General features: G+C 42.1%; 1 protein-coding gene across 1 annotated transcript in view; it reads right to left on the minus strand.

Moving 5' to 3' along the window:
• The window catches only part of LOC135082414 (protein strawberry notch homolog 1-like), an 83,980-nt gene that overhangs the window by 53,516 nt on the left and 13,896 nt on the right, over positions 1-16,568 (minus strand). The window contains exons 6-10 of the mRNA XM_063977208.1: positions 16,090-16,168; positions 5,252-5,461; positions 3,053-3,228; positions 2,251-2,415; positions 1,403-1,644 (exon numbers count right to left, since the gene is read on the minus strand). Coding sequence (XP_063833278.1) covers positions 1,403-1,644; positions 2,251-2,415; positions 3,053-3,228; positions 5,252-5,461; positions 16,090-16,168 — 872 coding nt within the window. The remainder of the gene's footprint in view (positions 1-1,402; positions 1,645-2,250; positions 2,416-3,052; positions 3,229-5,251; positions 5,462-16,089; positions 16,169-16,568) is intronic.

Raw genomic sequence — 16,568 nt, forward strand, 5'->3', positions numbered from 1 at the left:
GTACTGTAATTGATGCTATCCGGCTCGAAGGACCAAACTGCTTTGAATGCCTGAAATAACTACAACAATGCGCCCACCTCTTCTCGACGGCGTTGATGAAGTCCATGAAGGTGGGGAAGGGCGTGCCCTCGCCCCAGATGCCCAGGCGCACCATGTAGGTCATGTTGCGCGGCTCCAAGTTGCCAGTAGATTACACGAAATTCACAATGTCGGTGTTTCCCGGGCAGATTCTTGTGGCACTCGTCAAATACGATCTGACACGCGCGGTTAAGGTTTGACTGTAATTGATGTGTTATCCGGCTCGAAGGACCAAACTGCTTCGAATGTCTGAAATAACTACAACAATGTGCCCACCTCTTCTCCACGGCGTTGATGAAGTCCATGAAGGTGGGGAAGGGCGTGCCCTCGCCCCAGATGCCCAGGCGCACCATGTAGGCCATGTTGCGCGGCTCCGAGGCGCCAGTAGATTACACGAAATTCATAATCAGGTGAGATACAGGCAAAGAGCTTACTCGTTGTGGATAAAAAAAAATGTCGGTGTTTCGGGTAGAGATCTTGGGCCTTGTGGCACTTGTCGAATACGATCTGACACGCGCTGTTAAGGTTTGATGTGTTATCCGGCTCGAAGGACCAAACTGCTTCGAATGGCTGAAATAACTACAACAATGCGCCCACCTCTTCTCGACGGCGTTGATGAAGTCCATGAAGGTGGGGAAGGGCGTGCCCTCGCCCCAGATGCCCAGGCGCACCATGTAGGCCATGTTGCGCGGCTCCGAGGCGCCGGTGGCGGACGCGTACACCACGCGCGCGCCCGGCAGCCGCGTCTGCAGCTCCAGCGCCGTCAGCCCTGTCTTCGTGGCCTTGCCGGACCCCACCGGGCATGGGTCTTGGCCTTGCGGCACCCATCGTGTTGATGATGATGATACATCCGACAGATTTTGGCCATGGCGGCCATTCTGACTCCTAGCTGTCTTGGCGGCGCTGGTGTGCCCGAAGATGGCTTACCGCGGCTAACCCCCTCGTACATTGAGGGCATCTAAGCACGCCGCCAACGTATTTATAGTGAATGGCGGAAGATGGACGGTCCTTCAAGTCATGACGCTTCGCGTCAAGTCATCGCGCTTCGCGTCGAGTGTCATCGTGTTATCCGGCTCGAAGGTCCATAAATATCAAGATTACCAGTAGATTACACGAAATTCACAATGTGGGTGTTTTCCCATGACCACCAGTGCGATGTGACCTGGCCTTGTGTGGCACTCGTCGAATACAATCTGACACGCCGCGCGTGTCAGATTGTATTTACTGACGTACTGTACTGTAGACGTACTGTAATTGATGTGTTATCCGGCTCGAAGGACCAAACTGCTTCGAATGGCTGAAATAACTATAGCAATGTGCCTACCTCTTCTCGACAGCGTTGATGAAGTCCATGAAGGTGGGGAAGGGCGTGCCCTCGCCCCAGATGCCCAGGCGCACCATGTAGGCCATGTTGCGCGGCTCCGAGGCGCCGGTGGCGGACGCGTACACCACGCGCGCGCCCGGCAGCCGCGTCTGCAGCTCCAGCGCCGTCAGCCCTGTCTTCGTGGCCTTGCCCGAGCCCACCGGGCAGAGGTTCTTGGCCTTGTGGCACTCGTCGAATACGATCTGACACGCGCGGTTAAGGTTTTACTGATAGACGAAATATTGGCATAACAGAAAAACTACAGTCAGAAAGTACTAAAAATTGGAACAAATTGATATCCATAACTTTCAAATATTTAAACTGACAACAATGTGTGTTATCCGGCTCAAAGGACCATATTTATGAAACGTAATATAAACGAATTTTCTTAATTTAGGTACTCTTTAGCCCACGAGTTTTAGATATATCGTTATTTTAACATAAAAAGTTGCCCCGCAACTAAAGCCTGGTCCGTGAGCACGTAGAATTTCGTCCAATGACATGGGTAGCTTGGGGTCATTGGACAAAATTCTACGTGCTCACGGACCAGGCTTTAGTATAAAGTAATCTTTATATGCTACTCTGATTTATACAAGTCACAACATTAAAAAATTATATCAACGACTGATGTCACTAAAGTACGTTATTTTACAGTGCATCTTTAAATTCAATTGACTGAATGACTATTTATGTGAAATCAAATAAACTATGGAATTAGTTGCGAACAATTTCTAGTCCCCTTTAGAATTTGAACCTTATCCCATTGTCACAAAGTTCAAATTCAAGTAAATTGTCGTGTAAAAGGATACAAGTCCGTCGAAGTCCTCGCCGCACCACTGTAACAGCTGCTTGAGTCGCGTCCTATACTTGTTGCTTGTGGACTGCGTCTCGCCGATGAGCGCCGAGTATGTGCAGAAGACCACGCCTTTCTTGACGTTGCCGTTGACCGCTGATGAGATCTTGGCGTATTTGAACTGCGGGAGAGAACGACTGTTTAGTACAGATAAACTCTGTGGTACACAGGATGTCCCAAAAAGGGCGTGCCAAACTTAAGGACATAATAGACTGATAGATGACCATCTATAAAAAAATACTTTAGTAAAAGTATCACCACTTCGGATACGATTTTTATGTTTTTTAAAATCCCCAAGTTTGAGCCTATCTTTTGTAGGACGAATAAGAAAAATATCTGCAATCATTATTATCAAGTTATTTAGTCTATAGTGCAAGAGGATAACCCTCTCTGATTTATTAGAAACAAGAGAAGATTTAGCCTTTACTTCCCACTCTGGCCAGAAGGGTTGGGGAGGCTTGATGGTCTCATATTTCTCCCTTAGCCCTATGAAATCAATGGAAAGAGAAATGCACTTGATACAATCATAGCTTAGCTGAAGACGAGTATGACATATAACTACTATTTACTGTCCACGTCCACGGACTGGAGGCCACGTACCGGAAAGACCGACGACCTCATAAAGGTAGCAGGAAGGCGCTGAATGCAGGCCGCCACCAACCGGCCATTGTGGAAATCGTTGGGGGAGGCCTATGTTCAACAGTGGACGTCCTATGGCTGAAATGATGATGATTTGGTGTCCAAAATGTCTATTATACCTTGTTCAACGGATGGACCTCAATCTTTCCCGCGCCGATGTCCCTCAGATCCCTCTCCGCGTCGTACTTCAGGTCGTTGGACACTGAGACCCAGATGGCGCGCTTGCGGCCCTTCAGGTAGTTCTCGAAGATGATGCCCGCGATCGTGCGACCTTTGCCCACGCCGGCACCGTCGCCTGTGGGCAACATTATTGTTGAACAAATGATACTAAACTAAAAAAAACGTCTCTGGTACAGCTTCCGTCCTTAAGCTCCAACCCCGACCATCAAAGACAGCCCCGCTCACTATCTCGTCTCACCGTGGATTTAGAGCACCGCACCTGCTCGTTTCGACTCATCGCAGACATAAGCATACTGGCACTTGTTAGCTCATACGCACAGACTGCGCTCATCCTGACGACATCCACCTCCGGTTCTTCAGGAGGAGTGATGTGACGACGTCTTATCGGTGCGCCACTACAAACTGGTGATAGTCATTTTCCAACAGATGGCGCTGACACATACGATACACACACACATGATATACGCCACCGCGCCTACAAATCTGCAGCGTATTATAACGAGTTCTCTGCCCTAACAAATTATAGAAAACCGAGATGGTAAACGATTGGACCTCGGTCCCTAAGCACAAAACCCCTTGAAAGAAAGCATTACATCTTAGTTTAATTATTGTGGTTTAGCCTCAAATCCACCGGCTCCATGGGAGAGGGAGGCTGACTCAGCTATAGGGAGGCTGTCTCAACTAGAAAGGGAGGCTCTCTCGACTAGAGGGAGACTGTCTCAACTACTCCGTGTACACATCATTCCTGTGGCATCAGCAACCCTCACCGATAAGGAAGCCGGCCCGGGAGCCGTCGGGCAGCTTGTGCTCGTGCGCCTGCGAGGCGTAGACCACGGCCTCCAGCTGCAGCGCCGACAGCAGCCCGTTGCGGATGGTCTCGTCCGGCAGGCTGAGCTTGTACGTCACGTCCACAGGCTCCACGGAGGAGGGACGCCGTCTCGACTAGAGGGAGGCTGTCTCGACTAGAGGGAGGCTGTCTCGACTGGAGGGAGGCTGTCTCGACTGGAGGGAGGCTGTCTCGACTGGAGGGAGGCTGTCTTGACTGGAGGGAGGCTGTCTCCACTGGAGGGAGGCTGTCTCGACTGGAGGGAGGCTGTCTCAACTAATGGTAGGCTGTCTAAACTACAGAGGGAGGCTGTCACAACTAGAGGGAGGCTGTCACGACTAAAAGGGGAGGCTGTCTCGATTACTCCGCGTACACATCAGGCCAGTGACATCAGCAACCCTCACCGATAAAGAACCCGGCCCGGGAGCCGTCGGGCAGCTTGTGCTCGTGCGCCTGCGAGGCGTAGACCACGGCCTCCAGCTGCAGCGCCGACAGCAGCCCGTTGCGGATGGTCTCGTCCGGCAGGCTGAGCTTGTACGTCACGTCCACAGGCTCCACGGAGGAGGGACGCCGTCTCGACTAGAGGGAGGCTGTCTCAGCTAGAGAGGGAGGCTGTCTCAGCTAGAGAGGGAGGCTGTCTCAGCTAGAGAGGGAGGCTGTCTCAGCTAGAGAGGGAGGATGTCTCAGCTAGAGAGGGAGGCTGTCTCAACTAGAGAGAGGCTGTCTCAGCTACAGAGGGAGGCTGTCTCGACTAGAGAAGGAGGCTGTCTCGACTAGAGGGAGGCTCTTTCAGCTAGAGGGAGGCTGTCTCGGCTAGAGGGGGAGGCTGTCTGGACTAGAGGGAGGCTGTCTCGACTAGTGAGGGAGGCTCTCTCACCTAGTGAGAGCGGCTGTCTCAGCTAGAGAGGGGAGGCTGTCTCGTCTACTCCGCGTACACATCATTCCTGTGGCATCTGCAACCCTCACCGATAAGGAACCCGGCCCGGGAGCCGTCGGGCAGCTTGTGCTCGTGCGCCTGCGAGGCGTAGACCACGGCCTCCAGCTGCAGCGCCGACAGCAGCCCGTTGCGGATGGTCTCGTCCGGCAGGCTGAGCTTGTACGTCACGTCCACAGGCTCCACGGAGGAGGGAGGCCGTCTCGACTAGAGGGAGGCTCTCTCAGCTAGAGGGAGGCTGTCTCGACTAGAGGGAGGCTGTCTCACCTAGTGAGGGAGGCTCTCTCACCTAGTGTGAGCGGCTGTCTCAGCTAGAGAGGGGAGGCTGTCTCGTCTGCTCCGCGTACACATCAGGCCAGTGACATCTGCAACCCTCACCGATAAGGAACCCGGCCCGGGAGCCGTCGGGCAGCTTGTGCTCGTGCGCCTGCGAGGCGTAGACCACGGCCTCCAGCTGCAGCGCCGACAGCAGCCCGTTGCGGATGGTCTCGTCCGGCAGGCTGAGCTTGTACGTCACGTCCACAGGCTCCACAGACGAAAGCGATGCCGTCTCGACGACTGGGTCGGGGTGCTTGCGGCCGAGTTTTACTGCAAGATAGAACACACAAGAAATAAAGAAAGAAACATTTATTACGATGAACATCGCTTAGTTAAGGACGGAGAACGTATACAGAAAAAAAGACAGAAATAGCACACCGCGGGTACTCGGTTCACGCAGGCTGCTTACGAGTGCGCTCCCGAAATTATTTGATTAAACTGTGGTCTAGAATTGTTTTCAAGTGCAAATTTTACATCTATCATATGAATATGACTGTAAATAAACAGTTTTATGTACAAATAACTTTTGGTGAAGTGTAAATACGATATTATTAGGACAAATATTAACAAATAACCGTGCAAATCAAGATAGTTAAAGTGCAGTGCAAACCAACTTAACGTAACGCGTAAGCGCCTCAGGTCGCACGGCGCTTAAGAGCGTTTACGCCGTTTGGCGCAAAAACAGAACTTTTTCAACTCGTTACAATCATTAACCAGTAATACTACAAATATGTTATAGGCATAAATAGTTAGGCAATTTCGTCGTCTAAATAGTTAATTGAGAAAATATTGCGATTAGTTTAGTATTTAAGAATTCTATCAAGATAAGTCCACACAGGTTTTGTAAATTTCCACTTTAGCGTCAGTTTACAAGCTGAAATTTGTATAAAAATACTGTAAAAACGATTTAACAAACATTTACATCCTATAGCATAGATCCTTGGGCAAATAGTTATCTGAGAAAATTTTTAGATTTAAGCATTTTACAATAAGAAATCGCAAATTAAAAGAACGTGAAATACCGAAAAATCAAAGTGATTTTTTCACCAATATTCTTCCTTTATTCAACACAAAAATAGCTTAATATAATAGAAGAATATCTTATCTAAAATATTTACTTTGAAATTTAAAATAATTCATTGTAATTTTTTTTCTATGAGTATTTGAAAAGTACTATAAAACGCCGCGCTCGAATCGTTCAAATTCAGTCCGCCTCGAGGCGTTCCAGAGTGAGGTCACGTCGCTCGGTGCTCTGCTGACATGTGTCACGCGTACGTTGATCTTTGACAGGTAGCTGGACTTTTATAGTGTATCCACAAAATCTTGGTGGTAGATTTTGCGATCACGTGGTAATTAAAATATTTTATTGTTATTTTTCATTACAGTCTATTTTTACTACAAATTCTATTTCAGACGTAATGAAAAATAAAATTAAGTTATTTTTAGCGATCAAACGAAAACGAATGACGAAAATTTGGAACAGCAAGTTATGTATGTATACTAATATTATAAAGAGGAATAATACTAATAATTTATTTGCCATAAATAGGTGGTTACAGAATAATTAATAGGAATGCTTTGCCAGCAGGTTCCCACCTAGTTGTAGGGGGAACATACACAACATATTACAGTCGGAAAATCTTTACGGTAGGTACCTCGGATTGTAGTTAGTTGGACAGTGGTCATTTGACGGCCACTTGAATCGTCTCACCTCTAAGCTTTTGGCTACCGCCGGCGCACTAAGTCGGTTGATGCCTAATCTCGGAGGCCCGGCCGCACTGAGTCACTGACTATACTTTTGCGTCGCGCGTTATATGGTCCTATATGGGGCTCGAGTATGGCACAGTGCTGTGTAGTCGTGGAGCATCCTACTGTTCAAAAAAGCGCAACGCATGATATCACTGAGGCACAGGCTGAGGTAATTAGTGGATACCGCATAGTATCCGCAGTCCGTCTATTCCCGGTTGTGGACACTGACTCTGACTATGTCCCTACTGAGGATAAATGGGAAAAAAAATATTGTCATTAGTGGCGACGTATAAAAATCCTACTAATATTATAAATGCGAAAGTTTGGATGTCTGGATGTTTGTTACTCTTTCACTCAAAAACTACTGAACGGATTTTGTTGAAACTTTACAGTATTATAGTTTATAAACCAGATTAACATAATTATAGGCTATAATTTATGACGATATGTGACAAATAAATTTCAATAAATAAATAAGACGTGTCTAAAAAGCGCAATCTATCGTCATTGGTTAAAATCTACAGCGCTGGACAAACTACTGTTTTTGACGTTCGTAAATATTCATGCGGGGGAAGCCGTGAAACGCCATCTATCAACATGATATCAAACAACAGATTTTACGAACTAAGGAGTAAAACGAGGTTCACGCGTACGAAGTCGCGGGCGGCCGCTAGTTCAAAATAAAATTAATAATATTTGTATTCATCTGGTCTTACTTGACTTTTACTTTACGTATGTCATACACGATGACATTTGCGTCAATATTTGTGTACGTCCCCACTAGTCATAATTGGGATGTATTTTTCTAATTTGTCATAAGTTGTGAGAAAGCCTGTAGCTACAACTGGGAAAGTATGTGTCACCACTGGTGACAATCGATATTATTTATGCCATTTATCCTCAGTGGGGACAAAGCTAGTGTCGACAACCGGGAATAGACGCCAGTTGCGAGGTGACCATAGGTCCTAAGGGGAAATGTACGTGTACGTGCACCACGAGAGGTGGAAACCAAAAGGTAGAGGCTTGAGGATCTAGGCCCTAGAGTGCTGAAGGGTACGCCTGGCCGTCAGCCAAATATTACGTCGCACCATAGAGGCAGTTCTGCCTGTATTAGAGGAGTGGGTGCGACGGCATGATCGCCCCACACAAAGGGCGATTCAGGTTCTACCGGGCCATGGGTACTTCGGGCCATTCCTCCACCGTATAGGCCGAGAGCCTGTAGATGGTTGTCAGTTAACACTGCAGTCTTGGCACGTGAGTCACCGCAGCAGACTGACACTCTCCAACAGTGCCCAGCCTAAGCGAACGAGCGGCGGTTGGAAATGACCTCTCCCTACCAATCGGGAAGAGGCGTGAGATAGATAGATAAATTGTTTATTTGTAGTAACACACTTTTTTAATGCTTTTAACACACATAATATAAGTATAGTTGCTATTGAAATTCAATTCAATATCGAAATAAAGTTATTTAGTCAAGAAACACACTAGGTGACACCACTGTTATTTTGTTACACAGGTTAGTAATAATTTCAACAGTTGCAACATAACAAAAGTGACAAAACAACATAAGATAAAGATGTCTAGCGTTTCAAATAGTTCCCTGCGTCAGAGTGATGTGTGCCGCAGCGATGCAAAAAGCAAAGAGCTCAGTATAAACACTACCCTCAAAAGGGCAGAACACTGATTTTCAGCTTTTGCTAGAGAACGCATGAAGCGTACAGGTACGGAATGAACCCGCTCGCTTTCGGAAACAATATCTATGTCGCAGTCGGATTGTATAATCCGCCGTTTTACATTACCACTAGGCATTTTACATTACAGCTCTGTTTTGTAATACGGCGGTTCAACGTTTAGGCGGATTGTCATTGCGATACGTTCTTCAATACAGCGGCCCACGTTTAGCCGCATCGTACTACTATAGATTGTAGGGTGACCTGACCATACTTACAAAATAAAACAATGTTTAATGAAAATAAATTTTAATAAGACAGATTTTAAGAATTATTACCTTCGTTACTGTATACTAAATAATACAGTGTGAGTCACGTTAAAGTGTACATATGAAAATAGATGAAACTAGACCTATTTTTATCGACAAAAAAGAGGTCAAATATTTTTTGAGATTTTTTTTTATTTTTTTATAGATTTTTTTTTCTTCCAATTACTTATTGTAAATAAAACGTAATAACTTTTAAACTAAGCGGTATATCCTGATAAAATAAAAACAGTAATAATGCTAAATAACAGGCGATACTAAAAAAATACATAAAATACACAAAAAGGCCAACAAATAATAAAAAATGATACTTTTTGAAAAAAAAACTGATTTTAAATTCGTGTTTTTTTGGTTATTTAATAAATTTCTCCAAATAATGCCCCTATAACAGGTGGTTTTTATTACTTTGTATTATTCTCTATTGTATTATCTTTGTAAAACCAAAAATCGCATGTCTCTATCCCTATCACAACATTTGCTATGATCGTTTGAACAAAGGCCTGCCACAACATTATTCTCCACTACAGGTAGAGACAATTTTAATTTTAACTAAGATGCTTATTTTACTTCGATTTTTTTTGTTTTTATATGAAATCTAACTTGTCTTTATCAAAATTACAAATCTAGAGCCATTTTCAGTTTCGTTGTTAACGAAGCGTTGAATGGCGCGCCCGGAGAGGCTTAGTTCAAACGATCATTGCAAACGTTGTGATAGGGATAGACCCATGCGATTTTTGGTTTTACGAAGGTAATACGATAGAGAATAATACAAAGTAATAAAAACCACCGGTTATAGGGGCATTTTTTGGAGAAATTTATCAAATAAACAAAAAAACACGAATTTAAAAGCAGATTTTTTTCAAAAAGTATCATTTTTTATTATTTGTTGGCCTTTTTTGTGTATTTTATGTATTTTTTTAGTATCGCCTGATATTTAGCATTATTTCTGTTTTTATTTTATCAGGATATACCGCTTAGTTTAAAAGTTATTACGTTTTCTTTACAATAAGTAATTGGAAGAAAAAAAATTCTATAAAAAATTAAAAAAAAATCTCAAAAAAATTTTGACCTCTTTTTTGTCGATAAAAATAGGTCTAGTTTCATCTATTTTCATATGTACACTTTAACGTGACTCACACTGTATATTTGGCTTCAGTTTTGTTTTTACTTATTTATAAATCACAAGGGATAGCCATCTAAAAAAAAGTAACTCAAAACAATTAGACTTTTTTAAACATTTTAAGAATGAATTAGATATTTGGCTTTAGTCTTTTTTAGACATTAAAAATGGTCAAAGGGAACAGGTAACTCAAAACAATAAAGTTTGTCATTTTTTCTGGGTTATTTTTCTTTAAGATAAAATTATCTTCACCGGCTACAGCCATGATTTCATATTTTTACACTAATAATATTGTGTAGGATTCCGCCGAACACCAGAATCCATAGTCACTTTGTCCGGCAGCGCCACGGTATTGAAAATAGGAACTAAAAACTGTCAAAGCGGCGGGTAATGACACGCTGTTTTACATTACGGCTAGCCGTATTGAAGAACGTTTGGCGCCGAATACATTCCGGCGGATTTTCATTCAGCCGTATTCAATCCGGCTAAACGTTAATCCGCCGTATTACAAAACAGAGCTGTAATGCAAAATGCCTAGCTGTAATGTAAAACGGCGGATTATACAATTTGACTGCGACATCTACATTAGTATAAAATATATGATGAGACAAATAATCTTATGGTATAGTGTGCTTACTTTCTGTGAAAGTGTTCTTTCACAGAAAGAAGCAGTGGAAAGGGGGAGCGAGAGGCCTCAGCCGACACTCCGATTATCCGCCGCCAACACCCTGGGCGCAAGAGGACAGCTTATGGTCTCCAACTGTCCCTTCCTAACAGGGCTCGCTCGCTAGATATGGAGGTGTCTGGTGGCGGCTAAGGACGAATGCTACAGGCAACAGCCAATGGCGATGTCCCGCGTTCCCTCATATCATTCATATGGATCATGGCAGAAACAGTCAGGTTTTTAGTGGGTGTAGGGGCTACCCACCTTCTGGTAGGAAGAACCCCACATAACCCACTAGCTGCCCCCGCAGCTGGTGGGTATGAAATGTTATGCATTTTCCGGATAAAAAAAGAATAGTAAACAGGAAAAATTTGTTTTGAATAGAACCGATTTGAAAAAATCTCTCACCATAAAAATTCAATTTTTTTTCTGCTGAACATAGGCTGTATAAAATATTCTCAAAATAGTAAAAAACCTTTGATAATTTACTATTTGATAAATAATTCACGTACTTATTATTGATTAGGACTAATGTATACCATTATTTATAATTATGGAGTCGATGTTGGAAGATTTGAAGATTTTATAGTTTCCTTGAGCTGTCACTTGACAGCCTGGCACACTTTTACGATGGTGGATCAAAGTATTTTGGTTTGACTATAGAGCGTGAGAACACGCACACAGTCATAATTATTTTAGTGTGAATAAAAATAGCATCGAAATTACCTAAACTTGACATGCCACGCTAGACGTAAACGCTCTTAAGACGTTATTCTCGCGAACTCACGAGTCCGACAGCTCGCCGGCTACTAAACCGTGCGGGAGCATTTATTGACGTGCTCGGTGTTGTTTACCGCCCAGAATATTTGAGCGCGAGACTTTGTTGCTGTACTACATTTGTTTCATCACTACTATATTTTTGAAATATTGATTATAATATTAAAATGGCTTCAAAACAGGTGATCTGTGCAGGTTGCTTTAATACAGTGAAAGGCAAACAATACCTTAAATGCTCAAAGTGCTCTAAGGTTTATGATCTTCCATGCACTGGTGTCAGTGAAAGACGCTTTTACAGCTTTTACGGTGCTGGAGGTGAACGTAAGCAAACATGGACCTGCCCTGAATGTATGAGCAAGAAGCCAAAGAGTGATACTACAGAGACACCAGTGCGTTCTAATCCCACCCAAGATAGCTCCCCTGATCACGTGACGGAGGATTCGCCAAAGGACAACGTAACATTAAGGAGTGGCCAAAATAAGAATGTGTGTTCTGACCAGGACCTTACCAGACTGATAAGAAGCGAGATAAGAGCCGCGATTCGTTCGGAACTCGCTCCAATCAATGACAAATTATTGGAGTTGCAAAACTCAGTACAATACATCAGCAATCAATACGATGACTTATTGAAATCCACAAACAATATAATGACTGAACACAAAAATATGAAAGCTGAATGTGAACAACTTCGTACAACCGTCTCGGTTATGTCAGAGCGGATCGACCAACTTGAACAGTATATGAGAAACAACAATCTAGAGATTCAAGGAGTCCCCGAACATAAAAAAGAAAATGTTGTTGCTATTGTGAACAAAATTTCTTCTGCAATATCATTGAAATTGAATGACACGGATATATTGAACTGTACGAGGGTTGCACACAGAAATAAAGAAAGTAAGACTCCGCGAGCGATAGTGGTTCAACTAAGAAGTACTCGCTGTCGTGACGAGTTTTACTCAGCTGTTACACGATACAACAAGTCAAATCCTAAAAACAAACTTGGAACGTCCCTGTTGGGTTTTGATGGACCTACTGCACCCATCTACGTATCGGAGCATCTGTCACCATCCAATAAAGCGCTGCACGCCGCGGCTCGAGCAAGGGCCAAAGAGTTATCCTACAAATTTGTATGGGTGCGTGGTGGGCGAATATTAATGCGTAAAAATGAAACATCACCGTTCGATAGATCTACTGAATTCATGAAAAAATATAATAAGTCGCACGGTGGTGGAGTACTTATAGCGTTAAAAAGGAGTCTGGTATGTAATGAAAAGGTGCTCCCGGTCACGTTCCTTGAGAATGTGTGGGTAAGTGTGAAACTAAAATATATCACTCTTACTATATGTACAATCTATATCCCATCCTATATACAATCGGAACAGTTTAGAGATCTGCTTGATCTTATCGAAGGCAATGTTCAGACATCCTCTGAACACCTACTAATAATGGGGATGTTGCCTGGGTCAAAAAGCAAGAGTTTTAATTAGTCCGTCAGTTAACTTATCAAAAAATACTTTACACGTATTTTTCACTTTTTCAAACTAATGAAAATTTAAAGAGATATAGCGCCCCAAAGTTCATAAGAAGAGGCCCGTGACGTCAACGCTTGCTTAAAAATGCCGCACGTTGTGACGTCGTGCGCAACTTCAACGCACCATAACTATGTAATTATTTGTTAGATTGACAAATAAAATTATATGTGTCCAATATTTTTTGATATTAAACATTACGGACTAAAAAAATTTTTTTAGGCAACTAGCCTATTGGAGATTTCAATCTCCCTGAAATAAACTGGTTTTGTCAGAAACGTACTGAAACTTCAACTAATGCTAAGGTATGCGCATTGCGTGAATTCATTGCAAGATTGGACTTGACTCAGTCTAACTTAATTGTAAATTCACAAAACAAAATTTTGGACCTAGTATTAAACGATTCGCGGAATCCCTGTGTTATTACTGAGGCTCAACCGTTTAGTCGCGTTGATGTATACCACCCGCCCCTAGAAATACTTTTAAATTACAGTAAACAGCATATTTTGAAACAAAATGTTGTTCAAAAATATAGATTTCATAAAACAAATTATTTTGCATGTAATGCCGAGTTAAGCGAGATTGACTGGGATCAGTACACCGACTTGGATTGTGACAGTTTCTTGCAGATGTTTTATAATAATTTGTGGGAAGTAATTGAAAAGCACACACCTGTATCAACTTTTAATAACACATGGCCGTCGTGGTTTTCCCGTCCATTAATCAAAATATTAAAGGAAAAAAATAAGTATCATAATAAATTTAAAATGTACAATAATCCTCGTGACTTTGACACTTTCTCCATTCTCAGATCTCGGGCCAAAAGTGAATTAGAGAAGTGTTATAAAACATACATAAATAATGTAGAGGAAAGTATCAAATCCGATATTAAAGCTTTTTGGAGATTTATTAAATCAAAAAAAACTACAAATGTCTTACCAAATAAAATGTACTATAATTTCAAACATGCGGATAATGGTATTGATATTGCTAATCTTTTTGCTACGCACTTCTCTTCTGTTTATAGCAAGCCTTCTACAAAATCATATGTACCTAATTTTCCAGAATCAAATAGAAGCATCTCCTCTATTATTATAGCGGAACATGATGTTATGGAGGCCCTTGATTCTGTGGACATCACGAAAGGGGCAGGCCCAGATGGAGTACCGCCTATATTTGTTAAAAAATGTGGAAAGACGTTGTCGAAGCCTCTATGTCTAATATATAATATAAGTCTAGCTACAGGTATTTTTCCGGAACTCTGGAAAATTGCTAAAATTGTACCAATACACAAGTCAGGAAACAGAATGGATGTATCAAACTACAGGCCAATTAGTATAATTAGCTATTTTGCAAAAATATTTGAAAGTTTAATTTATAAACATTTATATTTTCATTTAAAACCTATTATTAGTTGCAAACAGCATGGCTTTGTCAGTGGGCGATCAACTACCACAAATCTATTAACTTACATCCATGATCTCAATATGGCTTTTGATGGGCATTTGCAAGTGGATTCCGTTTACATTGACTTTGCCAAGGCCTTCGATAGGGTGGACCACTCCATTTTGATTTGTAAGGCACTCCACCTTGGAATTCATGGGGTACTCCTTCGATGGCTAATTTCTTACCTTTCTCGAAGAACTCAACTGGTGGCGGTACATGGCTTTGACTCAGTTCCATATGAATCTGCATCGGGAATACCACAGGGCTCCAATTTGGGGCCACTTTTGTTCATAATGTTCGTTGCGTGTAAATGTATTGCATATGCTGACGATATTAAAATATATCATGAAATAGCACGTATAGAAGACGCTATGTTCTTACAGGAGGATATTAATAGGATACACAGTTGGTGTCTAATTAATGGTATGTCTTTGAACGTCTCAAAGTGTTGTTTTATTACTTTTACAAAAAAGAAATTTCCCATTCAATATTTATACACTATCAACAATGTTTTACTGAGTCGTCAAAGGTTAGTTAAAGATCTCGGCGTATGGTTGGATACGAAATTGAGATACTCATTCCATTATGATAGCATCATTGAAAAAGTAAATAAGACCATTGGTTTCATACTCAGGACTACAAGGCATTTTCGAGGGTCAGCTAGTGTGTTATTGTTGTATTTTGCCCTTGTGAGAAGTGTTTTGGAGTATAATTCTATTATTTGGTGTCCCCAATACAATAACCACATTGATAGATTGGAGGCTGTCCAAAGGCGCTTCTTGCGATATTTGAGCTCCAGGCTAGGAATGAGGCGTAAGTTACCTACGTATGAAACAAGGCTTGAGTATTTTGGCTTAAGCACACTGCAGTTCCGGCGTTCGGTTCAGGATCTATCAATACTATACAAAATCTTAAATAATCGGTGGGATGCGGCGGATCTGTTAAGCCATCTGTCTTTTAAAATTAGTGGTAGTAGAAGAACATTACAACTGTTCTATATACATAACTGTACTAATAATGTAACATTCAATGATCCTCTGTTTCGGATGTGCAGAATTTATAATAAAAACGTAAAAAGCTTGGATATATTTCATCAAAGTTTATATTCATATCATAAGGTTATAAACAGCCTAACTTTGTAGCCTAGCATTGATGTGGGTAGGTGCATAATGATGATTAAATTGTAATATCTCTGCATCGATACCCCTTTCTTTTAATTGTATCTATTCTATGTAAACGTTTTGTGCAACATTTATAGGAATTCAATTTGAATGCAAAAAAACTAATGTTATTCTATAAAAATGTTTGAGATTGTATTCTGTTGTTGTACCTATAAATAAATAAATAAATAAATAAATAAATAAATAAATAAATATTACAAGGAAATAAAAAGTGAACTGAGCAGTGCTATCCTGTCGCAACAGCGATGCCTGCACTCAGCATATTCCGTGGCCAACGGTGGGGAAGGCCACGACCCTGGTTTTCAGTGGGCCCCATGCCGAGTGGAAGTCACGGACACTAACCGAAGACGATAAAAGCCAAGAAATTTGGAACTAGACAAAAGTAATTAATTTTCAATTTGTTTACTCTGACTTATGTAATAGACGAGTATCTTACATTTTGGAGGCATATAATCTGCGTATGTTTCAGCGACTCCCATCTCTTCATCATCGACTTCTTCTTCGTCTCCGGGCATCTAAAAAAAAACAAAATAAATAGAAATATTATCTCTAATTTTCTAATTTACCAAAATTTTTGTCCCTTGTCAGACACCTTGTTTCTCCAAAGATATGTTTCAAAACACATCGCACCTTCGGTAGAACAAGGGCACAATTGTCAAAAATTGCAAAAATGAGTTAAGTATGCAGAAATACTTTAAAAACGTGTTTTCAACTGTAGAGACAAAGACACCCGTTTAATTCCTTCAAAAAACTGCCAGGGGCAAAAAGCGGCTTTGTCTTATTGGCGCTTTTATTTTACTGTTCTGACGCGACCAAGTCTCATTGGTTCAGCCGTCAGCGGGGAATGAAGTACTTGTCATTTGGAGCGCTAACGCCGCAATGGTAAATATGCCCTTTAATGTTTTTGGTTTCTGG

The sequence above is a fragment of the Ostrinia nubilalis genome, chromosome 21 (genome assembly GCF_963855985.1).
Source record: "Ostrinia nubilalis chromosome 21, ilOstNubi1.1, whole genome shotgun sequence".
Lineage (NCBI taxonomy): Eukaryota > Metazoa > Arthropoda > Insecta > Lepidoptera > Crambidae > Ostrinia > Ostrinia nubilalis.